Here is an 18,889-nt window from a genome sequence, read left to right on the forward strand (position 1 = left end):
TTCGCAGCAGAGGCACTGGAAAAAGGCACTGGAAGCAGCCACAAAAACATGGTCAAAGAATATGTCATGGAGAAAGTTGAGTGGGAGCTGGGGCTGATCAAGCATGGAGCAGCTACATGGCCACTCTACTCAGCAGCAAGCGCCAATCTCAACTGGCAGCTGAGCTCTGCTCACAGACTCCTGCCTCAGCTTCTTACAACTTGTGTAGATCACGCCCTTCTTAACCTATTGTCACTCACTGAACTGAAGTTACTATCTTAGTCTCCACATGTCAAACAGATCGTTTTCCTCTTAATATAATTAGCTGGTTTACCTTATCTACCATTTTACTAAACTAAATACTTAATGTTTATATCTGGCTAAGGACCGTCTATGATGTTACTGATTTCTTCTCTGTACTACAGCACAGGGCTTCATGATCCTCAGATTTTTATAGCTTTTCATCTCAAATCCTAAAGCCTCTGAAATGTCAAGGTGCCACTCTGCTAGAGCAGTGAATGCTGAAGGGCGTGTTATGAACAGCTCGATTCTTAATCCAAAGTGGAATAACTCCCCTCAAATGTAATAAACAAAATGCGTATCTTGTCCAACCTACACAGTTGTCATACTATGAAGCCCACTCAACAGCTTCAACAAGAAAAATAACCCTGGGACTGGAGAGATGGCTCAGCAGTTAAGAGCACTGACTCTTCTTCTAAAGGTCCTGAGTTCAATTCCCAGCAACCACATGGTGGTTCACAACCATCTGTAATTGAGATTTGATGCCCTCTTCTGGTGTGTCTGAAGACAGCTACAGTATACTCATATACATAAAAATCTTAAAAAAAAAAAAAAGAAAAAAGAAAATTAATATTAATTTTCTTTTTTTTTTTTTTTTTTTGGTTTTTCGAGACAGGGTTTCTCTGTATAGCCCTGGCTGTCCTGGAACTCACTTTGTAGACCAGGCTGGCCTCGAACTCAGAAATCCGCCTGCCTCTGCCTCCCAAGTGCTGGGATTAAAGGCGTGCGCCACCACCGCCCGGCCCTAATATTAATTTTCTTAAAGCTCACTTTAATTTCTGAGAACCTAAGTTACGCTTTTCAATTATTAAGCCAATTTTCTTATTTTGCCTCAGGCTAATGGGGAGAAACAGCAGTCAAAATAAACTACTAATGTTCCTTTCTGTTAAGGTCACATTCTGATTTTCTCTTCTCTTAAAGAACACAACTAGGTCTGCTTTATCAACAGTAAACTTGCTAGCTGTTTTTACCGACCATGAATGAAACACAACAGAAAGTCACAACTCGACAACCACAGTGATCTGCCTCAAACCTGCAGAGGGCTACGTTCCTTTCGTTCAATAAACCTGAACACACAGATTGGCTCATATGACATTTGGCTTGCATGAAAACTTTAGATTAAAAATTTCTTCAACAATCCAGGTGTGGTGGTATACATCTTTAATCCCAGCACTTAGGAGACAGAGGCAGGTATATCTCTGAGTTTGAGGCCAGCATGGTCTAACCTAGTGAGTTCCAGAACAGCCAGGGCTACACAGAGAAATCCTGTTTCAAAAACAACATTTCTTCAACACTAATAACCTGGTCAGAAATAAAAATTCCATAAGCCATACATAGGACTATTGTGATAAAACATCAAAAGACTGAAACTGTCAATCACCCAAACCACTAACCTGGGGGGGGGGGGGGGGAATCACTGAATTAGCTCACAGGATCCTACATACATGCATACACTGCCACCTTGTGGACACCAATAAATGTTACAAACCTACCTGCGGTTAAGTTTTTAGGCAGTAAAAGCTAAGAATCTCTCTTCTCCACTGTGTGTTATTTACTCTGCTTTCTAGTGCACTAAACTGCAGTGAACATAACCAAACCACCTTGCTGCATACTTGAGACTTCCTCTGATAAAAGCTCTCCTTAGAAGGATAAGTTTGAAGACTGAGGTATGCACAAAACAAATAAATCATGGAATTTTCCACTTAATATTTTGGGCTAGAACTGACTAAAGTAAAAAACATCAGAGGAGGAACTTTAGCTGAGGGCATCTACTTCGTTGGAACTTGGACCCCCTGCTATACACAAGGTTGTAGTTTAAGAAGAAATTCTCAACTGCAGCTCTGTTCAAGTTATAAAAATGAACTCAATGGCAGGTGAAACCTCTCAGGCAGACCAAACCAGCCTCTGCTGTCCTAACGGATGCCCAGTTTTCAACGCTCCTGAACAAATATTTGTACAGGCAAGAAATAACAGCTAAGCTGGGCAGAGATGATAGTGAGGGGTTTCTTCATGGGCTTGAAACGACTGTTAATGAGAGAGGCACTAAGAGAAAACTCCAAAACTGTACAAGATCAGATTGCTTAACATCAGCAAGAAACAATTTGTGGAGTGATGGACTTTGTTGCATCATGGTTGTGATGGACAGAAATTTTTGGAATGCTAAATAAATGTTGTCAAAGCTCATAACACAGAGTCACAAAACGAAAATTACTTTATCTGTACCCCAAGATAAAATGGTAAGACAGATTTAACTAGAAACAGGTGGGTGCATTTTCTTTGACTTTTATCTGTTTTTCATGTTCTGTAATATGGGCTAGACTGCACTTGTGTTTGTATATCATACTCCTGATGTAGGACTTGGTACTCAGTTTCAAGTTAATGATGCCAAGGAACAGCTCAATGCACACACATCAGCTGAGGAACCTGGGCACCTGGCTGTGCTCCCGATCATCAATCCCCCTCCTACTACCCCAGCTTCAGATGCCCCAACAGTCTTTTTGGTTTTTTCGTTGTTTTGTTTTTTGAGACAGGGTTTCTCTGTATAGCCTGGCTGTCCTGGAACTCACTCTGTAGACCAGGCTGGTCTCGAACTCAGAAATCCACCTGCCTCTGCCTCCTGAGTACTGGGATTAAAGGTGTGCACCACCATGCCTGGCTCCAACATTCTTATTTATCTTTAAAGGTGCATATCCACATCATAGTCCCCAATTCACATCAAAAACATGTTTGCAAGTGTTACTACAAACAACTTAGGGTCTTCACTCCATGGCTACTTGTCTCTCCATGACCATGCAGTAGGCACATGGTCATGATTCTTACCTAACAAGGAATAGTACTTAAAATTTTTGCTTTTTTTTTTTTTTTTAAGATTTATTTATTTATTATATGTAAGTACACTGTAGCTGTCTTCAGAACCCCCTGAAGAGGGCATCATATCTCATTATGGATGGTTGTAAGCCACCATGTAGTTGCTGAGATTTGAACTCAGGACCTTCAGAAGAGCAGTCAGTGCTCTTAATCACTGAGCCATCTCTCCAGCCTCAAATTTTGCATTTTCTACATACAACATAAACAATACAACCTGTTCTTTTTATCAATAGCAGGAACTCATGTTCTTTTCATAGGTGAGGAGTTAGCAAAGAAGGTTCAATAAATAACCAAGTAATTTACCTCATTTTCCTTTTAGATGATGACATCAGCTTGATGGATTGAAGGAGAAGGAATGACAGACGAGATTCAAATATACTAAGGAGTTTGATCACTTCTTCTCGATTAAGATCAGGTGAGGAATCAGCAGCCGGTGTAGCCTCATCATTCTTGGGCTAAAAACAGCACAAAGTTACTTTACCTAAGCAGCCTCTTCAAATCCAGTTTACAGAATCATAAACAGAAAGCAGACCCAAAAGCTCCCTGATAAAGACACAGGAAAGCCCCACACCTAAGAAATACTGACATAAAAGAAATGAATCCTATGTGGAGTTTCCTGACTTCCCAGCATTGACTGGGTGCTACAGAAGCGACATGGAAACAGGTACTGCCTAGCCAGGACCCACCAGGGACAGAAGAGGTGGCAGAAGCCTGGGCACACCCAGCAGAAATGCTGGACTATGCTGTGGAGTTATGGAGCAAATGCTTCCGGGCTGAGTCAGCCGGGACTGAGAGCACAGCATTCCCTGCTCTTGGAAAGCAAAGGCAAAGACACCTCCAAATAGAAAAACAACCTTACAAGGCTTTGAAACTTCTAACAGGTCTCTGTAACTATGGCTCATTAAAGACTGGAGTCAGCAATGCAGCCATGCAAACACAGCTCCTGTGCAGTGGCCGTGGACTGATGAACTTGGGACAGGGCACACGGGAAGGCAACTGGACCACTGGCTCCAGCGTTTTCAATGCTGCCTCTGGAGAGTGTGTCAGGGAAGTGTAAACTAAAGCTCCCAGGGGGTGGGTAGGGGAGTGTGGGACCTCATGTGTGTTAAAGATTCTACAAGGCTAGCTGACTGATTAGAACTTCCACGACTGTGAAGAGCTAAAAAGCTGCAGGTCAAATCACCTTGGGCTATCTTTAGTGCCCTTCAAAGACATTTACTGCCCACCTGTGTCTGGCCTAATATCCATCCTTGTGATAATGAGGTAAATCCTTTTGGAATGTACCAATAGAACCCTAGCTTCTGCCAACCCAAAGATTAAGGATGCCCTCAGATAGCAGCTGAGACCTACCTAAACCAGAGACATCCCTTCTTTCTTGTAACTTGTCTGCATGATATTCCCACCAATGTATTTATAAAATATTCCTTTCTTGGTTCTCTTACTATATAATTTCAGGAAACTGGTGACACTCATCTGTATTCCCAGGCATGATCAGCCACGTGGCTGCAGAATAAACAACCTCTCTTGGTGATGGTAGCTATGTCTCTGCATCAACCCTGGGCTAGGTCTTGCAAGTTTAAGTTATTACAAAGAGGCTACTTCATGCTCTGTCCCATTCTGCACATGGCTTGTTCCCTTTCCATTTCCCCATGTTCAACATTGTTAGAGAATCTTTACCAGGACAATGGTGCCATCTACTTGGATCTGCTAATGTGGATCACAATTATGGGCCTATGGGCCAATGAGCATCTTTGCAACAACTTACTCAGCCTCCAGTATTTTGTTATAGCACACAAATAGACTAAGACTTTTAATTACTTAAAGACATTACTAATTATATTTTTATGTAGTGATATATATACACATAATATACATACACTCATAAGTATGTGTCCTGTTACATATATTTACCATTTAGCATAAGGCAGATAAAAGTGTTTTCTCCAATTACCTGGTCACATTCCTCTACAAGCTCCTTCCGGATGAGCTGGAATGCGTGCTCAGTTCTCACCATGATATCAAGTGCCCCAGATAATGTTTTTAACTTTCCAACATTGCTATTCTGACCTAAAATAAAAAACCAAATGATCATTCCTAAACTACAAGCCTATGAAGCTATCCAATGCTAATATTACCGACTTTAGGCACTAGAAAAGCAGTTTGTGACAATCCTAAAAAACCAAAAGACAACTTGTTTACTAGTTGGGAAAAAACCCACTCAGCCTACCCAAAGCATTATACTACAATAACACCTCTAATTTTTTAAAGTGGTTGCAGTAATGTTCACTTGCCTCAGTGTATGGCTCTATATGGTAAGCACACAAAATCTCTATGGACTACGAAGCTAGTATCTCAAGTATTAGGTTACAGGGGACCAACAGACAAGAGCCTGTGGTTCAAAGGTCATCCCATTATTTAGCTGTGTGAAGCTGGTTGAGTCAATCTGGCCCTCAATATCGGCTGTCCTACTGTAAAGTATCAAAATTTTTGTTCAAAGGTAGATCAGGTGAGTATTACACTTGTCTACATCTCTCAGCCACTGCAAGACACCTCAACTCCTGTTCTCTGCTCACATTCAGTGTGTGCAGTGCTGTGCTATGAATAAAGGATTAATCTCCATAGATAGATCCAGCCATCCTCTATGGCTCTCAAGGCCATCTATAGGTCTTTAAAACAGTGCAATTTCTATGGAATCCCTGAGCTGCAGAGTGATAGCTTATCTTTTAGAGAGGTTGGAGGCTAAGTTCTACCATGCACCCAGATTCTAAATAAACAGTGACTCCACATTGCGGTATAACCTCCTGGGTGCTAGTCACTGGGAAGTTACACATCATTGCTGGGATGAGGTGGGATCAGTAATAGCTGCACTGAGAACACAATTTGAACTTTATTTCTGGGGCACGCATGATCTTCCTTGGCTGATTTTGCTGTAGGAACAGCAAGTTTTGGGTCCTTTTGCAAACCCTTAAACCTCACAGATAGTGTCAGAGTCCTTAAGTGTGGAGGAAGCATCAGAAGTGAAAATGGGCATGGGAATTCACTTGTTAAAGGTCACCTCTTTCCATTAGAGTATAATCTGCAACTTTCAAAATAGCCCACTACCTGGAAACTCAATGGACAAATAAGATGTCAGAGTAGATGTGGCATCTGAAAGGCAAGCCACTGACTATGTAAGCTGTCTTTGGGAAAGCAGCAGACAACAGAGACATAAGAAAGGTAAGTAGGAGCCCCATGCACTAGGGTAAACTAAGATGAAGTAGTGTTACTAATGACAACACTTAGTAATATTGCTGATAAACTCCACAAAGCTGGCTACCCACTTCTCTTAAGTATCTCCATTATTTTTCCAAAAACATTATTTATTTTAAGTGTGAGGGGAGGTCCATTTGTGTCGTGACACGTTTGGAGGTCAGATGGTAACCTGTGGGTCCCAGGGATGGAACTTAGGTCATCTGATTTGGAAGCAAGTACCTTTACCTGATGAACTATCTCATTTGCCCGTAAGATGTTTTCCAAAAGCAATTAACTACACCAAGCTGACTGTGTCTCCAATGTCTCTCTATTCTTTTACAAAAATATGTTCTAATCATGAAGAATTCAAACATGACAGAAAACTGCAAGATGCCAAGTAAAAGGTTACCCAGAACCCATATACATCTGGCATGCATACACATTGATAGGAAAAAAAATCGAAGAGAACAGTTTTAGAAATGGTAATGAATTCATTTCTAAAAGAGTCTATAGGAAATGGATCTCCTATTCTCCCAGGGTCCCTATGTACAAGCAATAAACCTATGTACAAGAGGTTGTTTCTTATACTCACGGGCTCTGTATCTCATACAAACTAAGTCACACATATTTAATGTATACATTAACATCTCTAATCAGACTGCCTGGGATCAAAACAATTCAGACCTTGGCTCCCCATTCTGAAGTAGGTCATAGATTTTACAGGCTGAGTTTCCTTAATTCCAACATCGGTTATCAGGCACACCCCAAATCCAAAACTTTATAAAGTTTAAATTTGAAATATTAAGCCGTCAGAATGTTCTCCAAAACTTTCCATACTTAAAGTCTCTATTCATTTCTCTAGGTTTTAAAAAGCATTTAAAAAAATGTAGGGAAAGCTTTAACTATGGGCAAATTAACAGGAAAATGGTCCTGCTTATATCCAAGAGCCACACACAGCATGGCCTCCCTCTAACATGATGCAGAAAACAGCCAACACACATGATCTGAGAAGTCAGACTTACTGCTCATCTGAAATTCTGCAAATGCCACCCTTTCTAACTGCACTCTAAGCAGTTCACAGGGAGCGTCTTTGAGAAGCTGAAAGAGCTTTGCAGCTTTGCTGTAGTGGAGATCTGCCAGCACTCGGTGCTGTTTCCTAAGATGCTCATCACCAACCTACAAATAAAAATAATATAATAATAAAAAAGGTCCCAAGGCTGGGGCTTCAGTATTATTACTCAATTCTGCCTGCATCACTAATGCGTTCATTTTTATTTTTTATAGTGTTATAAGTTTTAAGTTCATCAATTTAAAATATCACTTAGTACCTGCTATGGGAATAATGAAATGAAGGAGACTAAGAACCATGCGTTCCCAGTAAGCCAGCCACTACACAGTGAGTTCCAGGCCAGTCTGAAATGGCATAGCGGGTCCTTGTCTCAAAAATCTCAAGGGACAAAAGGAATAAAATTCAAACAAAGAACCAAGGGGCTCGATGCACTACAGATAAGGTGTCCAATGCCAGGCAGTGAACCATGAGAGTGGACAAGCAGTATCAGTCCATCAAGTTCTTAACAAATCAGAAACATACAACTCATTCAGTTGTAAGATACACCAGAGGACATCTTGGACAATGTATAACACACACATCAGTAGGGAAGCCCAGGGCTCTACAGAGCACTCTTCCATTCTCTGGCCTCCAGAGCAGGCACACTGGGGCTTCCCTCACATTCTTTCAACTGTGTCCATGCTCCACTGACACTTTCCAGATGCTTTCATGTGCACTTCCCATTTCACAAGGATGAGAGGGCTGTATTATAAATCTTAATTATGTAAATGTGCAAGAGGAGTATGTGCACATGAGTGCAGAAGCCTGCAGAAGTCTGTAGTGGCCAGAGGCACTGGACCCTCCTGGATCTGGGATTATAGATGGTTATAAGTTGCTGACTCTCTCACTCCTGCCCTGGAAAGTCTTTTAAAATGTACACAGAACTAATACTATACAAAGCTTAACTACATTTATAACAAACATTAAGTAGCATACCCAGGAAAATATCTGATTTCCACACTAAGACAGCAGAGAAAAGTACACGTCACGGATAGAAAGGGAGACGCACTGACACGCTGAGTTCTTCTAAAGCAGCCACTGAAGCTAACAGGAGGAGGTGGCATGTAACATATACCCAAAGCATTGGCAGGCTTGGTGGAGACTTTTAAATAAGTGAAGCATGGAATTTAATCTGGATGGCCACACCTGGTTCCTCAGACAGCTGTGGTACATGGAAGCCAGCCTGTGATGGATGGTCGCAGCTCGGTACTGACAGAGGGGCTGCCGAGCAGTTGCTGAGTCAACATCACAATGCTTCAGGGACTTCATCATAGCCTCGCTCACTTCTTTCTCAATCTGTTCATAGATTTCAATGGGGAAGGGAAAGGATAAGCATTCACATTAAATACTGCTTGCTAAAGATGACTGAAGTGCAACACTAAATACAGAAATAAGTAGTGTTAGCCGGGCGAGGTAGTGCACGCCTTTAATCCCAGCACTCGGGGAGGCAGAGGCAGGTGGATTTCTGAGTTCAAGGCCAGCCTGGTCTACAGAGTGAGTTCCAGAACAGCCAGGGCTACACAGAGAAACCCTGTCTCAAAAAATCAAAAAAAAAAAAAAAAAAAAGAAAAGAAATAAGTAGTGTTGACTTCAGTTTAAAATCCAGAAAGTCTTATCACCTGCTCCTGTGCTTTTCTGGATAACGGAGCATAATCTTGCTGCAGAGTCGCCATGGTGAAGTATGTAGTGGACAATTCCCAGTTCACAGAATCCCAAACAACTGGGTGCATGTCTCTCGTTCCCAACGACCTCAGAGCCTTCAAATAGTAATCAACTGCCTGTGAAGAGGGCAAATGTTAAACATGTGCAAAGAGCATACATGGGACATGCTTCAAACACTCAGACATCAACTGAATCTGGGAAGGCAGGGCAACCAATGTTAAGTACTTAGTAAAGAGACAACCTGAAGCAGAGAGAATGCCCCTGCAAGGTCTGTTTTTGGTGCTGCTTTCTGACTTAGGATGATGCAGGAGGATGGACTTTGTTGGGTTTTTCTCCCCCAACGCTGAAGGAAAATTACTTTGTATAACTAGTAAACTACAAAAAAAATTATTGTAGTGTAAAATTAATTCTCTCACCCTCATCTTCAAACACTGGCCATGGTATTCTCACAACAGTTAAATTAAGCTCTATCACCCAGCAATACTTATTACATTTCAGTATTAACTGTTGTGAATACACAAGTTGTTTTTTAGTCACTTTTATTTTAAAATGTACTATGCTAGGTATATTTTCCATTGAAGGCTAAATTTAAAGTTTCAAAACAGCTAATAATTTAAGTGCTCATGTCTTTTTATAAAATTTTTGTTTTTGTTTATTTACTGTGTATATATCCATGTATTAAAGTCAAAGACAACTTGTAGGAGTTGGTTTTCTCCTTTGACCACGTGAGCTAGGAGACTGAACTCAGATCACTAGGTTTGGTGTCAAGTGCCCTTATCTCCTGAAGGCTCATTTCTTGTTCTTGCTTGCCCTCTCCAACAATGGAGACAATGTGACAATTTGGTAAGTCAACCCCTCCCTGCAAGGTAGCTTTTAATCCTCCTGTCTCAGTCTCCTAACAGCTAGAGGTACATGAGTACAAGCAGCAGCCCAGGGTCATTCCGTAGACTGATATTAGTGTGTGTCTGTCTACTGTATGTGTGGGGTGCATGCAGAGGCCGGGAGAGAACAGTGGGTCCTCAGAAGCTGGAGCTATGGGCAGCTGTGAGCTGTCCTACATGGGACCTACACTCTGATCCTCTGGAAGAACACCAGGCATTTCCAACTGCTGAGCCATGTCTTCTGTGCATGTTCAACTTTTCATGTATTATAAACTGTAATTTCAAAATAAAAACATACTGAGCATTTACTTTAAAAGGTTATTTGCTCTTTTGCATATTCTTAACCTTTCTTCATACCTTGGGGATGTATTCACCTCTGACCTTACCTGTCATTTCTGCTAGACTGCAACCTGCTTCCACATTTACTCTCTGATATACATGTCTATCTCCCATGCTGGCTGGGGCACACAGCCTCCCACCTGCATCTTTTGGTACTTTCCCTGTTTCTCTCTCTATGCCAATCTTTAGTGTCCTGAACTCCATCAACACCATTTACTTAAGCATCTTTCCGGAACCCAATAGTTCCATAGGTTGTCCTCAGCACTAGCATCCTACTGTTCCTACAAGCTGTCTGCTCCTTTGCCATCACAATGCTATAGTGTCATCTGTAGTTTACTTAGTGGAGCAAAGGCCAGTTTAGATGGATGAGAGTGAATAGATGAGGAGTGATGTGAAGGCAACCACCTTACCTTGCTGTAATACAAGCCCTCTTCTGGAGAGAACTCCCGTTTGAACTCATCCTCTGCACCGCAGTGCGCCTGTGCACAGACCCGCATGAGTCTTCCTGTGTTGCACAGCAGAAGGGCAGCATTTGTAGCATCATCAATCGACTCAAAGTTGTGAATCCCCTTTTCAAAACAAGAAAAGCTTTTTTTCCACAATTGTTGCTCTGCAGCAGACACAGATTTGCTCACTTCACAAAGAAAGAAAGAAAACAATTGCATAAGCAGACATCAGTGTGAACCCAATGGGGTCAACTGCAGCTCTCTCTCTGATGCCTGTCACATGAGGAAACACATTCTTCAGGAGTCCCTGGGTAAAGCACTACCTCGCACTAGCTTACACGGTGACAATACTTAGGATCAGGCCTTTGAAGAGGTGATTAAAATTAAGTGAGGTCATTAAGAATGAGACTCTGATCCAATATGACTTGGGAAAAGACACCAAAGGGATACAGAGAAAGGGCCTTGTAAAAGCACAGTAGGAAGGTGGCTGTCGGAAAGGCAAGAAAAGAAATCTGAGAAAAATCCAACCCTGATGTTGCCTTGACCTTGGACTTCCAGTACTCATAACTGGGAAGTATAAATCCTAATATATTAGAATATACCATCTGGGGTATTTAGTAGTCCCAGCAGACCAATACATTTAATCACAACCATTCAAAACCAACCAAGTAAAGACACCTGGGCAAAGGACTACATTATTAAGCGTCAAACACACATCATGGTTCCAATTGAGTTTTAAGAGGCTATAGTTTATGTTTTATATACTTCTCATGGATTCTTACTACATACCACATGCTCTCCCACTGACAAAAACTCCAGATGTCACTTAAGCACTCAGGTTCTCCCACCAACAATGAACTTTCTAGAGCATCATCTGTCAACGTCAAGCACGGTTCACAACTTAGCAGGCATAGGTAAGTTCGGTTTATCTGTGGCCCTCACTTCCAGCCCAGGTCCCTTCCCTTCTCATAGCACCTAGTTTTTCCACTAAGAGCCCCTTGAATGGCTTCAGCTACTACCCTTAGGGGGATGCTTTTCAATTTGAGGAGCATCATCCCTTTTCAGCTCTCAGCACATTTATAATCAACTACTAAATTAGATCTTTCTACATGCAGTTTACTGATGTGCACAAGTCAACCCAGTGCAGCCTGAACCTACTCACTGCTTCCTGAACTCCATGAGGTGTGCACTGCTACCCTCATCACAGGCTCTTGTGCTCTGCACACTCATGCTCTGGAGCCTTCCGTTCCTCAGATTTGCATCCTGAGGTTCTTTTCAGGGACTGCCAATGCAACTGTATCATCTTTCCCCAAGCCTTCAAATACCCTACAACTAGGACAGACAGCTTCCCCACCCACTGCACTGCATGTATGTACTTTTAACACATTTCCCAGAGATCTGAGGTACTAGCTGCACAGCCAATACAGAACCTGGCACAAGTCTGGCTGTCCAAGCTATTTCTGAACTTACCAGTCTAAAGCATGGAACATACTGGAAAGAATGGATCCCAAGGGGAAATGTTTTTTTCTAGTTGTAAGATTCTCAGCAAAGCATATTGTAATCACACATCCTCAGGTGCCAGTTCTTTGCCTCATCCACAAACAGTACAACCGGGAATGCAGAGAAGGCCACAGGAGACACTCACCTACTCGCTCACCCTGCAGTGCAGCAGCCTGATTCATGTAGAACACACCGATTTCATTTCTGATGTTTCCCATTCTCTTCAACACCTGGACATAGTGTTCTGGATTCTGACTTTTTAAGTCGCTGAATTGCAAGATTTCATTAGCAGCCTCATAACATTTACAACTAACTGAAAGTTGACTTTCTAAGTCTGTAGATAGATCTGTTGCCCATGCAAATCCTTAAAAAGAAAAAGAAAAGAAAGAAATATTAGGACGATGGGATGTTATGAACCCTTACTCCTTTCCTTAATACCTGTAAGTGCCTGACATTTTAAGTCAGAAAGAAAGTGCAATACAGTGTAAACACAGACAACAAACAACAAAAATGTGTCACTGTAAAATGTCTATTAATGGCATCTTCCTAGAATATTCATGTTTGCTTAAAATAATATTTTTCTGCCTATAAATACCAGCTATTTCTACCACTCAGATCTTCCCAAGCTACTTGCACAGACTAAAGGTCTTTAGTACAGTTAGGCAGCTTTGCTCTTTGTTTTTCTGGACTGATGGGTCCAGCTCATGAAACAGAACACATGCCAAGTTTAAGCCACCAAAGATACCAAAGAGGCTGCTGGGTGATGCCAGACTCAGCATGGCATTACCTTCAACCCTTGTGGGAAGTGTGGCACTCCTACTGTGATACCAATGCACAGGGGACATCACACAGTGTTTTAAGTGAAATAACTATGAAGAGAGAAGTAAAATCTCTAAGGATTTTCCCACTGCGGCTATAAAAATGATTATTTTAGAAAAAGAAAGGGAAGAACGAGTAAAAATCCTAGGAAATGATACATCTCTCTCTTCTAGTATTCTACGTTAGTTGTAATTACCCAAGACTGACCCTTCCTACCGTGCTCACATGGCTGCTCTAAGCTGAGGAGTGTGTTCCTGCGGTTAAATCATTCATTCTATCTTTTTAGAACAGATGATAAAAGTATATGGTACACGCTAACTTTCTCTTAGCTCTGTGGGCTCATTCATAAGATACTTAACCCACTTTCACCAACCATTTTTTCTTTATCCCCCAAACCCTGGCTTGCAGAGTTGCCTAGATGTATACCTACAAAAATCCCATCAAGAGTGAGTAAAGGAAACACAACTGTTATCAGACCTTAGTTAAAAGTATCTGAAAAGTATTTGATACAAACATGTAAGAGCATACTCTTTGTTTTTGAGAAATGGTCTCACTATGTATTCCTGGATGTCTTGGAACTCACTATGTAAACCAAGCTGGCCTCAAATTCAGAGATCTGCCTGCCTATCTCCCTTTGGTGGGATTAAGGTATATACAGCTACACTCAGCCATGGTCAATTTTAAAACGTGAAAAAGAATGGTATGGAACCCTTAAACAAAAGGCTAAGGTTCCTGACACTTTTGCAGCATACTCCCTGAGCTGAACAGATTATCCCACTGTGAACAAGGAAGATGCCTGCATACCCTGGCAGCTGGACTCTCTGTGGAGACTGTGGAGGATCTCCTGGTCTTCTTTTGTTTGGTAATTAAACTCCTCAAGGTGTGCTGCTCGGTTATTTGCATTCTGGGCCAGCATGAGTTGGATGTCGCCGCAAAGTGTCAGGTATTGAGAGAGGAACAGCAGCACTTCAGAAAGCATGTTGGTGCAGAGGCAGCAGTAAGTATCTGTTTGAACAGTGGTGAGAGGGAGAGCCCACATAGATGTTAGAACTGATACTCATGACAAACGTGAAATCTCTGTGCTGTGACAGCCACTGTCCACAGCAGGTGGCACAGGGCTTCACAGTCTTCACACCAAGATGTTAGAACACTGCTAAAAATAAAATGTAACATGTCAGGAGGTGCTGCTTTAAAACTGAATTTTTTCAGGAAGAGGAGTGAAGGTTTACTATGACTCAAAGCTTCCCTCACTGCAGGGCCTTCAGGACATACTCAGTTGTGGAGGCTTACCATGGCTCTGTAGAGCTAGCTTAATGTATCTCAACGCTCTTCCATACTTCTGAAGACTCATGGCAGCATCTGACAAAATGTAGTAGGCCTTTGAGGACTTGAGAATTAGCTGAAGTTTCATCTTATGTTGCCAAGAACCAGGGGTCATTCCAGACTGCCCAGAACAATTGCCCTTCTGAAGGGAGCCCACTATAACACAGAAAAACATCACATGTTGTCTGAACTTAAATCTCAACAGAAAATAAAAAAATAACCTGATTCAGGTACTACTGGCAGGCTGAGATTGGTAACTTATGGCAGAAGAAAGCAGCAGTGTCATGGCATCTTCTAAGGTCTTCGGTTTCCCCGCTGTCAGTCACTATCACTGTCAACATGAAAGTGACACCTGCCAACTGTCTATAATTTCTGCATCACACCACCAAACAGTATATACACTGAAACAGAGCCTGTCCCCAGACCTCAGACCAGCTTCTCTATTCACATGCTAAGCTGTCTCCCAGCATTCTTCCTGGCCCACACCCACTACTGAGCAGCTAAAGCCATTTCCCACCTGTGGCCTGGGAAGATGCTCGCTTGCTCTTCCCTGTCCCTCACTGTACTTTACCATTTTCTCTATCAAGAACACTGAAGTTGCCAGGTACAGTGATTCACGTCTAACATCAGCACTCATGAGCCTACATTTGAAGCCAGCCTGAAGTACAGAATGGCAGCCCCGTCTCTAATGAAACCACAACACAAAACCCAATCTCGCCGAGGTCCAGCCTCATTACTGTCTTCATTCTGTGACATGACCATTTTTACACTTGTCATAAAAGTGACCCAAAGTTAAAGGAGTACCTTGCTAACATACACTGCACCAGACTACTCTAACTACACTGATAGGATCCAAACACTGTGAAATGAAGGATACCCCCACCCCATGGTTGAACTTCTCTCTTCTCTTTTCATCACTTTTTAATTAATGCCACACAATTCTTCAAGACACTTTGTTACTATGACCTATGATGGCCTGGGTTGTGCCTGCATCCTTTTCTTCTGTTGCCATAAACATTCTCTACATGTGAGGTACTGTGAGAAGGTCTTGCTCACAGCTGTGTGTACTGAGAGCTGTTTAACACAAGAGAAGAGGATTCTGTTGACATGGGACAGCAGTGTAGAGAATATGAACATGAATGAGATTGGTATCCTTTTCTTCCTTCCTTAAGTTTTGTATGCATTGGTAATTATTTTGTGAAGGTGTCAAGTTCCCTGGAACTGGAATTGCAGACAGTTCTGAGTTCCATATGGGTGATGGAAATTGAACCTGGGTCCTCTGGAAGGGCAGCAAGTGCTCTTAACCACTAAGCCATCTTTCAGCCCCATCTTCCCTTTTCTCGAGTTTCATTCTATAGCCCATGCTACCATTGAACTTGCAGCAATCCTGCCTCAGCCTCCCAAGTGACAGGACTACAACTGAGTCACCAAGCCCACACTGGAGCAGGGTTTTTTCAACAGGGAAGAGAGATAAGAAGAGACATTCTAGGCAACAGTGAAGTCCCGGTACAGTTCTCTGAATGCAGAATGAGCCTTGTACACAAGGAGTACCACATAAGTACTAGAGAAAGAAATCTAGCCCCTCTGCCCTATCATTTCTACATGTGCATTACTTCAAAATAACAGCAAACAGACTTTCAAACCATTAAAACAAAACAAAAAAGCTACAACTGAGGGATGGAGAAGATGGCTCAGTGACTACTCTTCCAAAAGGCCTGGGTTCTCTTCCTAGCACCCAAATGGTGGCACACATCTGTAACTCCAGTTGCAGAGGATTCGATGTCCTCTTGTGGCCTCTGTGGGCACTGCATGCATATGGTAGACTGACATGTAAGCCAAACAACCACCTATCTAAACACATCAAGTAAAAAATTGAGTAAAATCTCAAAAAACCAAAACAAAAACTCAAACTGGAACTATCAGAGTATAAATGGAAAGGGACATATAATTCATATTAAGAAACAAGATTTGTATTTCCAAGTCCACACTGTCTTTCTGAAAGGTGACCTAGAGGGACCCTCTAGAAATTTCAATAACTATTTCTAGCTTATTCAACTATGGCACAATAGCAGCCATCTCTGATAGGTGCTCATACTGTATGCATCTCTAAGCACATTATCCTATCAGTCCTTTACATCTTCTTTTAAAAACTTTTATATATTTATTCAAATGTAGGAGTACTCTGTCTACATGTTAGATCTGCTAGAAGAGGGCCTTAGATCCTTCAAAGATGTTCATGAGTCACCATGCAGTTGCTGAGAATTGAACTCAGGACTTCTGGAAGAGCAGCCAGTTATTAACCACTGAGACATCTCACCAGCCCACCCTTTACATCTGCTAAGTGCTTCTAAAGAAGCTGCTGTCAACGTCTCCAGCTTGAGAAAGAAAAAGCAGCTTAATTGAGTAGAGGCCATGTCCTTCAGAGCTAAGGAGTGATCTGGGTTCTCTTTGTTCTTAAGACTCCACGCATTTCACAAGGGCAGCGATCCCCTGAAACCCTGGTGGGCTTCCCAAGGTTGACAGCAGAAGACGCAGGTTCCTTAGGTTCTCACTAGGAAAGTGTACAAAATCTCAAAGTTATCTTCCAAGGAAAGGATTCCTGACTTTTCATTTCCATGACTTCCCTTTTGCTCAATCCCTTCCAGTAAGTGCCTGACACAAGCCTTTCTGGCTACAGGGTAGTATGCTACTCTACTGAAGACATTAAGTGCTTATCAACCAACTTACTTTTGTCCAGGAACAAGGCCATCTGCTTCTCCAGCCCCTCAGGGCCACCCCTTGTGGATTCATCTTCATATTTTAAGGGGATAGGAGTGCTGGGGTCAGCTGCTGGAAGGTCGCTTTCTTTTTTGATGCTACTATCTACAGATTTTAAACCCTTTAAAAAGTAAAACATACAAACACATACCTTTATTCCCTTCTTAAAAAGAAAAACATTTGCTATATCCCATTCACTAATAGTTAACCAAAACTTAAACACACAGCAGCATTTCTACCTCAGATATTTAGAACTACGTATGATCTGAAAGACTTGGAAAAAATGGTTTGGTTTTTGCTTTAGATGAAGAAAATAAAATCACAGCAGGACATCATTCAAAACATTTAGACACAACAAACATATGCTACTTGCAAATAAGCACAGACTGTTGATCAATGAGGAGCAAATCTAGACTTACCTCCAACACATAGCTCAGTACGAGTCGACAGCGCTCTTCTGTGTCGTGGCAAACCGGAAATGCACAACTGGGCTTCAGAGACAAACAATGACAAGTTACCAGCACGCTACCACTCCCAACAGACCAGCTCTCATTTCCCAAAATTATTACAACTTTGCAAAGCAATAATTTAGAAATGTGCTTTGTATTGCAGTTGGTGAGATAACTGATACAAATGATTTCAGCACTGTTTCAAATCTTGCTTAACAAAAGACTGTGTAGCCAAACACTTAAAGTTCTAATAATTCTATTTGATAAAAGCAAAAGTGCAAGAGGAGTAATGCTTTAGAGAAATGCACACCAAAGCAAACAGATCAGCTCACCTTTTATTAGTGCTGACAGCAGCACACTGAGAGTAACACCAATCAATTTAGTAGGTTAAAAATTACCACTCCCACCTTATTTGCTTAATTAAGAAACAAAACCTGTTAACACCCTCTGACTGCTAAGTGGCATTAAATACAAGGGCATTTCATTTTGCTGATTCTAGGGAGGCTGGAATCACTAGCATTCACAGGAAGACCCGCTCAGATGACTCAGGAAAAAGTGAGTAAATGAGAATTAGGAACCAAGAGTGCCAACTCCTAAGTCACCCCACCCAGGCCAGGCAAGGCTAAGACCCGCTCCAGGAGGATGATGACACTCTTCTGTGTGCCTCAGACACGGTAGAGAGGGTTCTCTATAAAAATCAGAGAATCTTAACACTCCATACCATCCTTAAATCATTCAACTGTCCTGTGAGTCCAAGGCTCCGTTACAATGCAGTCTCCCTAGTACACTGAAATGTAGTAATTACTGATTTAACTGGAAAAACGTGGGGGTTCAAGCTAAATGTGAACTAAGATTCAGACAATGACTTCTTTGTAAGCACGTTACTCGTCCTAGATGTGAGCCTATACTCTGGGGAAGAGAGAAAACATGTAGTACAGGGCTATCAGGTACAGACAGGTTCTGAGAGAAAAACAGCACGGTGTGGCGAAAGTGATCTGGGACCCCGAAGGAAGAAGTGACACCATTTAGCCAAGACACAGCCTTAAAAAAGGGCAGCCATGAAAACTACATCAGGAAAAGCACGTGCTAAGCAGAAGCAACAGGACAGGACCTTGACTGACTCTAATGCTTTTCTTTATGAAAAAAATAAATAAATAAAGTGTGGGAGGGAGAAAAGCAGGTCAAAAAAACCAGGCAGTGGTTTAGGGTAAAAGAACGGTATGCCTT

The 18,889-nt window shown here is 41.9% G+C and overlaps 1 protein-coding gene across 3 annotated transcripts in view; it reads right to left on the bottom strand.

The window, feature by feature from the left end:
- Window positions 1-18,889, bottom strand: part of Edrf1 (erythroid differentiation regulatory factor 1) — a 35,616-nt gene that overhangs the window by 1,666 nt on the left and 15,061 nt on the right. For all 3 annotated transcript variants that reach the window (XM_029479448.2, XM_021166785.2, XM_021166784.2), the window contains 11 exons: window positions 17,633-17,704; window positions 17,184-17,334; window positions 14,424-14,612; window positions 13,938-14,138; window positions 12,460-12,678; window positions 10,779-11,002; window positions 9,106-9,264; window positions 8,633-8,782; window positions 7,401-7,554; window positions 5,099-5,214; window positions 3,451-3,602 (listed from right to left, as the gene is read on the bottom strand). In XM_029479448.2, the coding sequence (XP_029335308.1) occupies window positions 3,451-3,602; window positions 5,099-5,214; window positions 7,401-7,554; window positions 8,633-8,782; window positions 9,106-9,264; window positions 10,779-11,002; window positions 12,460-12,678; window positions 13,938-14,138; window positions 14,424-14,612; window positions 17,184-17,334; window positions 17,633-17,704 (1,787 nt within the window). The remainder of the gene's footprint in view (window positions 1-3,450; window positions 3,603-5,098; window positions 5,215-7,400; window positions 7,555-8,632; window positions 8,783-9,105; window positions 9,265-10,778; window positions 11,003-12,459; window positions 12,679-13,937; window positions 14,139-14,423; window positions 14,613-17,183; window positions 17,335-17,632; window positions 17,705-18,889) is intronic.

The sequence above is a fragment of the Mus caroli genome, unplaced genomic scaffold (assembly GCF_978045245.1).
Source record: "Mus caroli unplaced genomic scaffold, Mus_caroli_1 scaffold_8, whole genome shotgun sequence".
Lineage (NCBI taxonomy): Eukaryota > Metazoa > Chordata > Mammalia > Rodentia > Muridae > Mus > Mus caroli.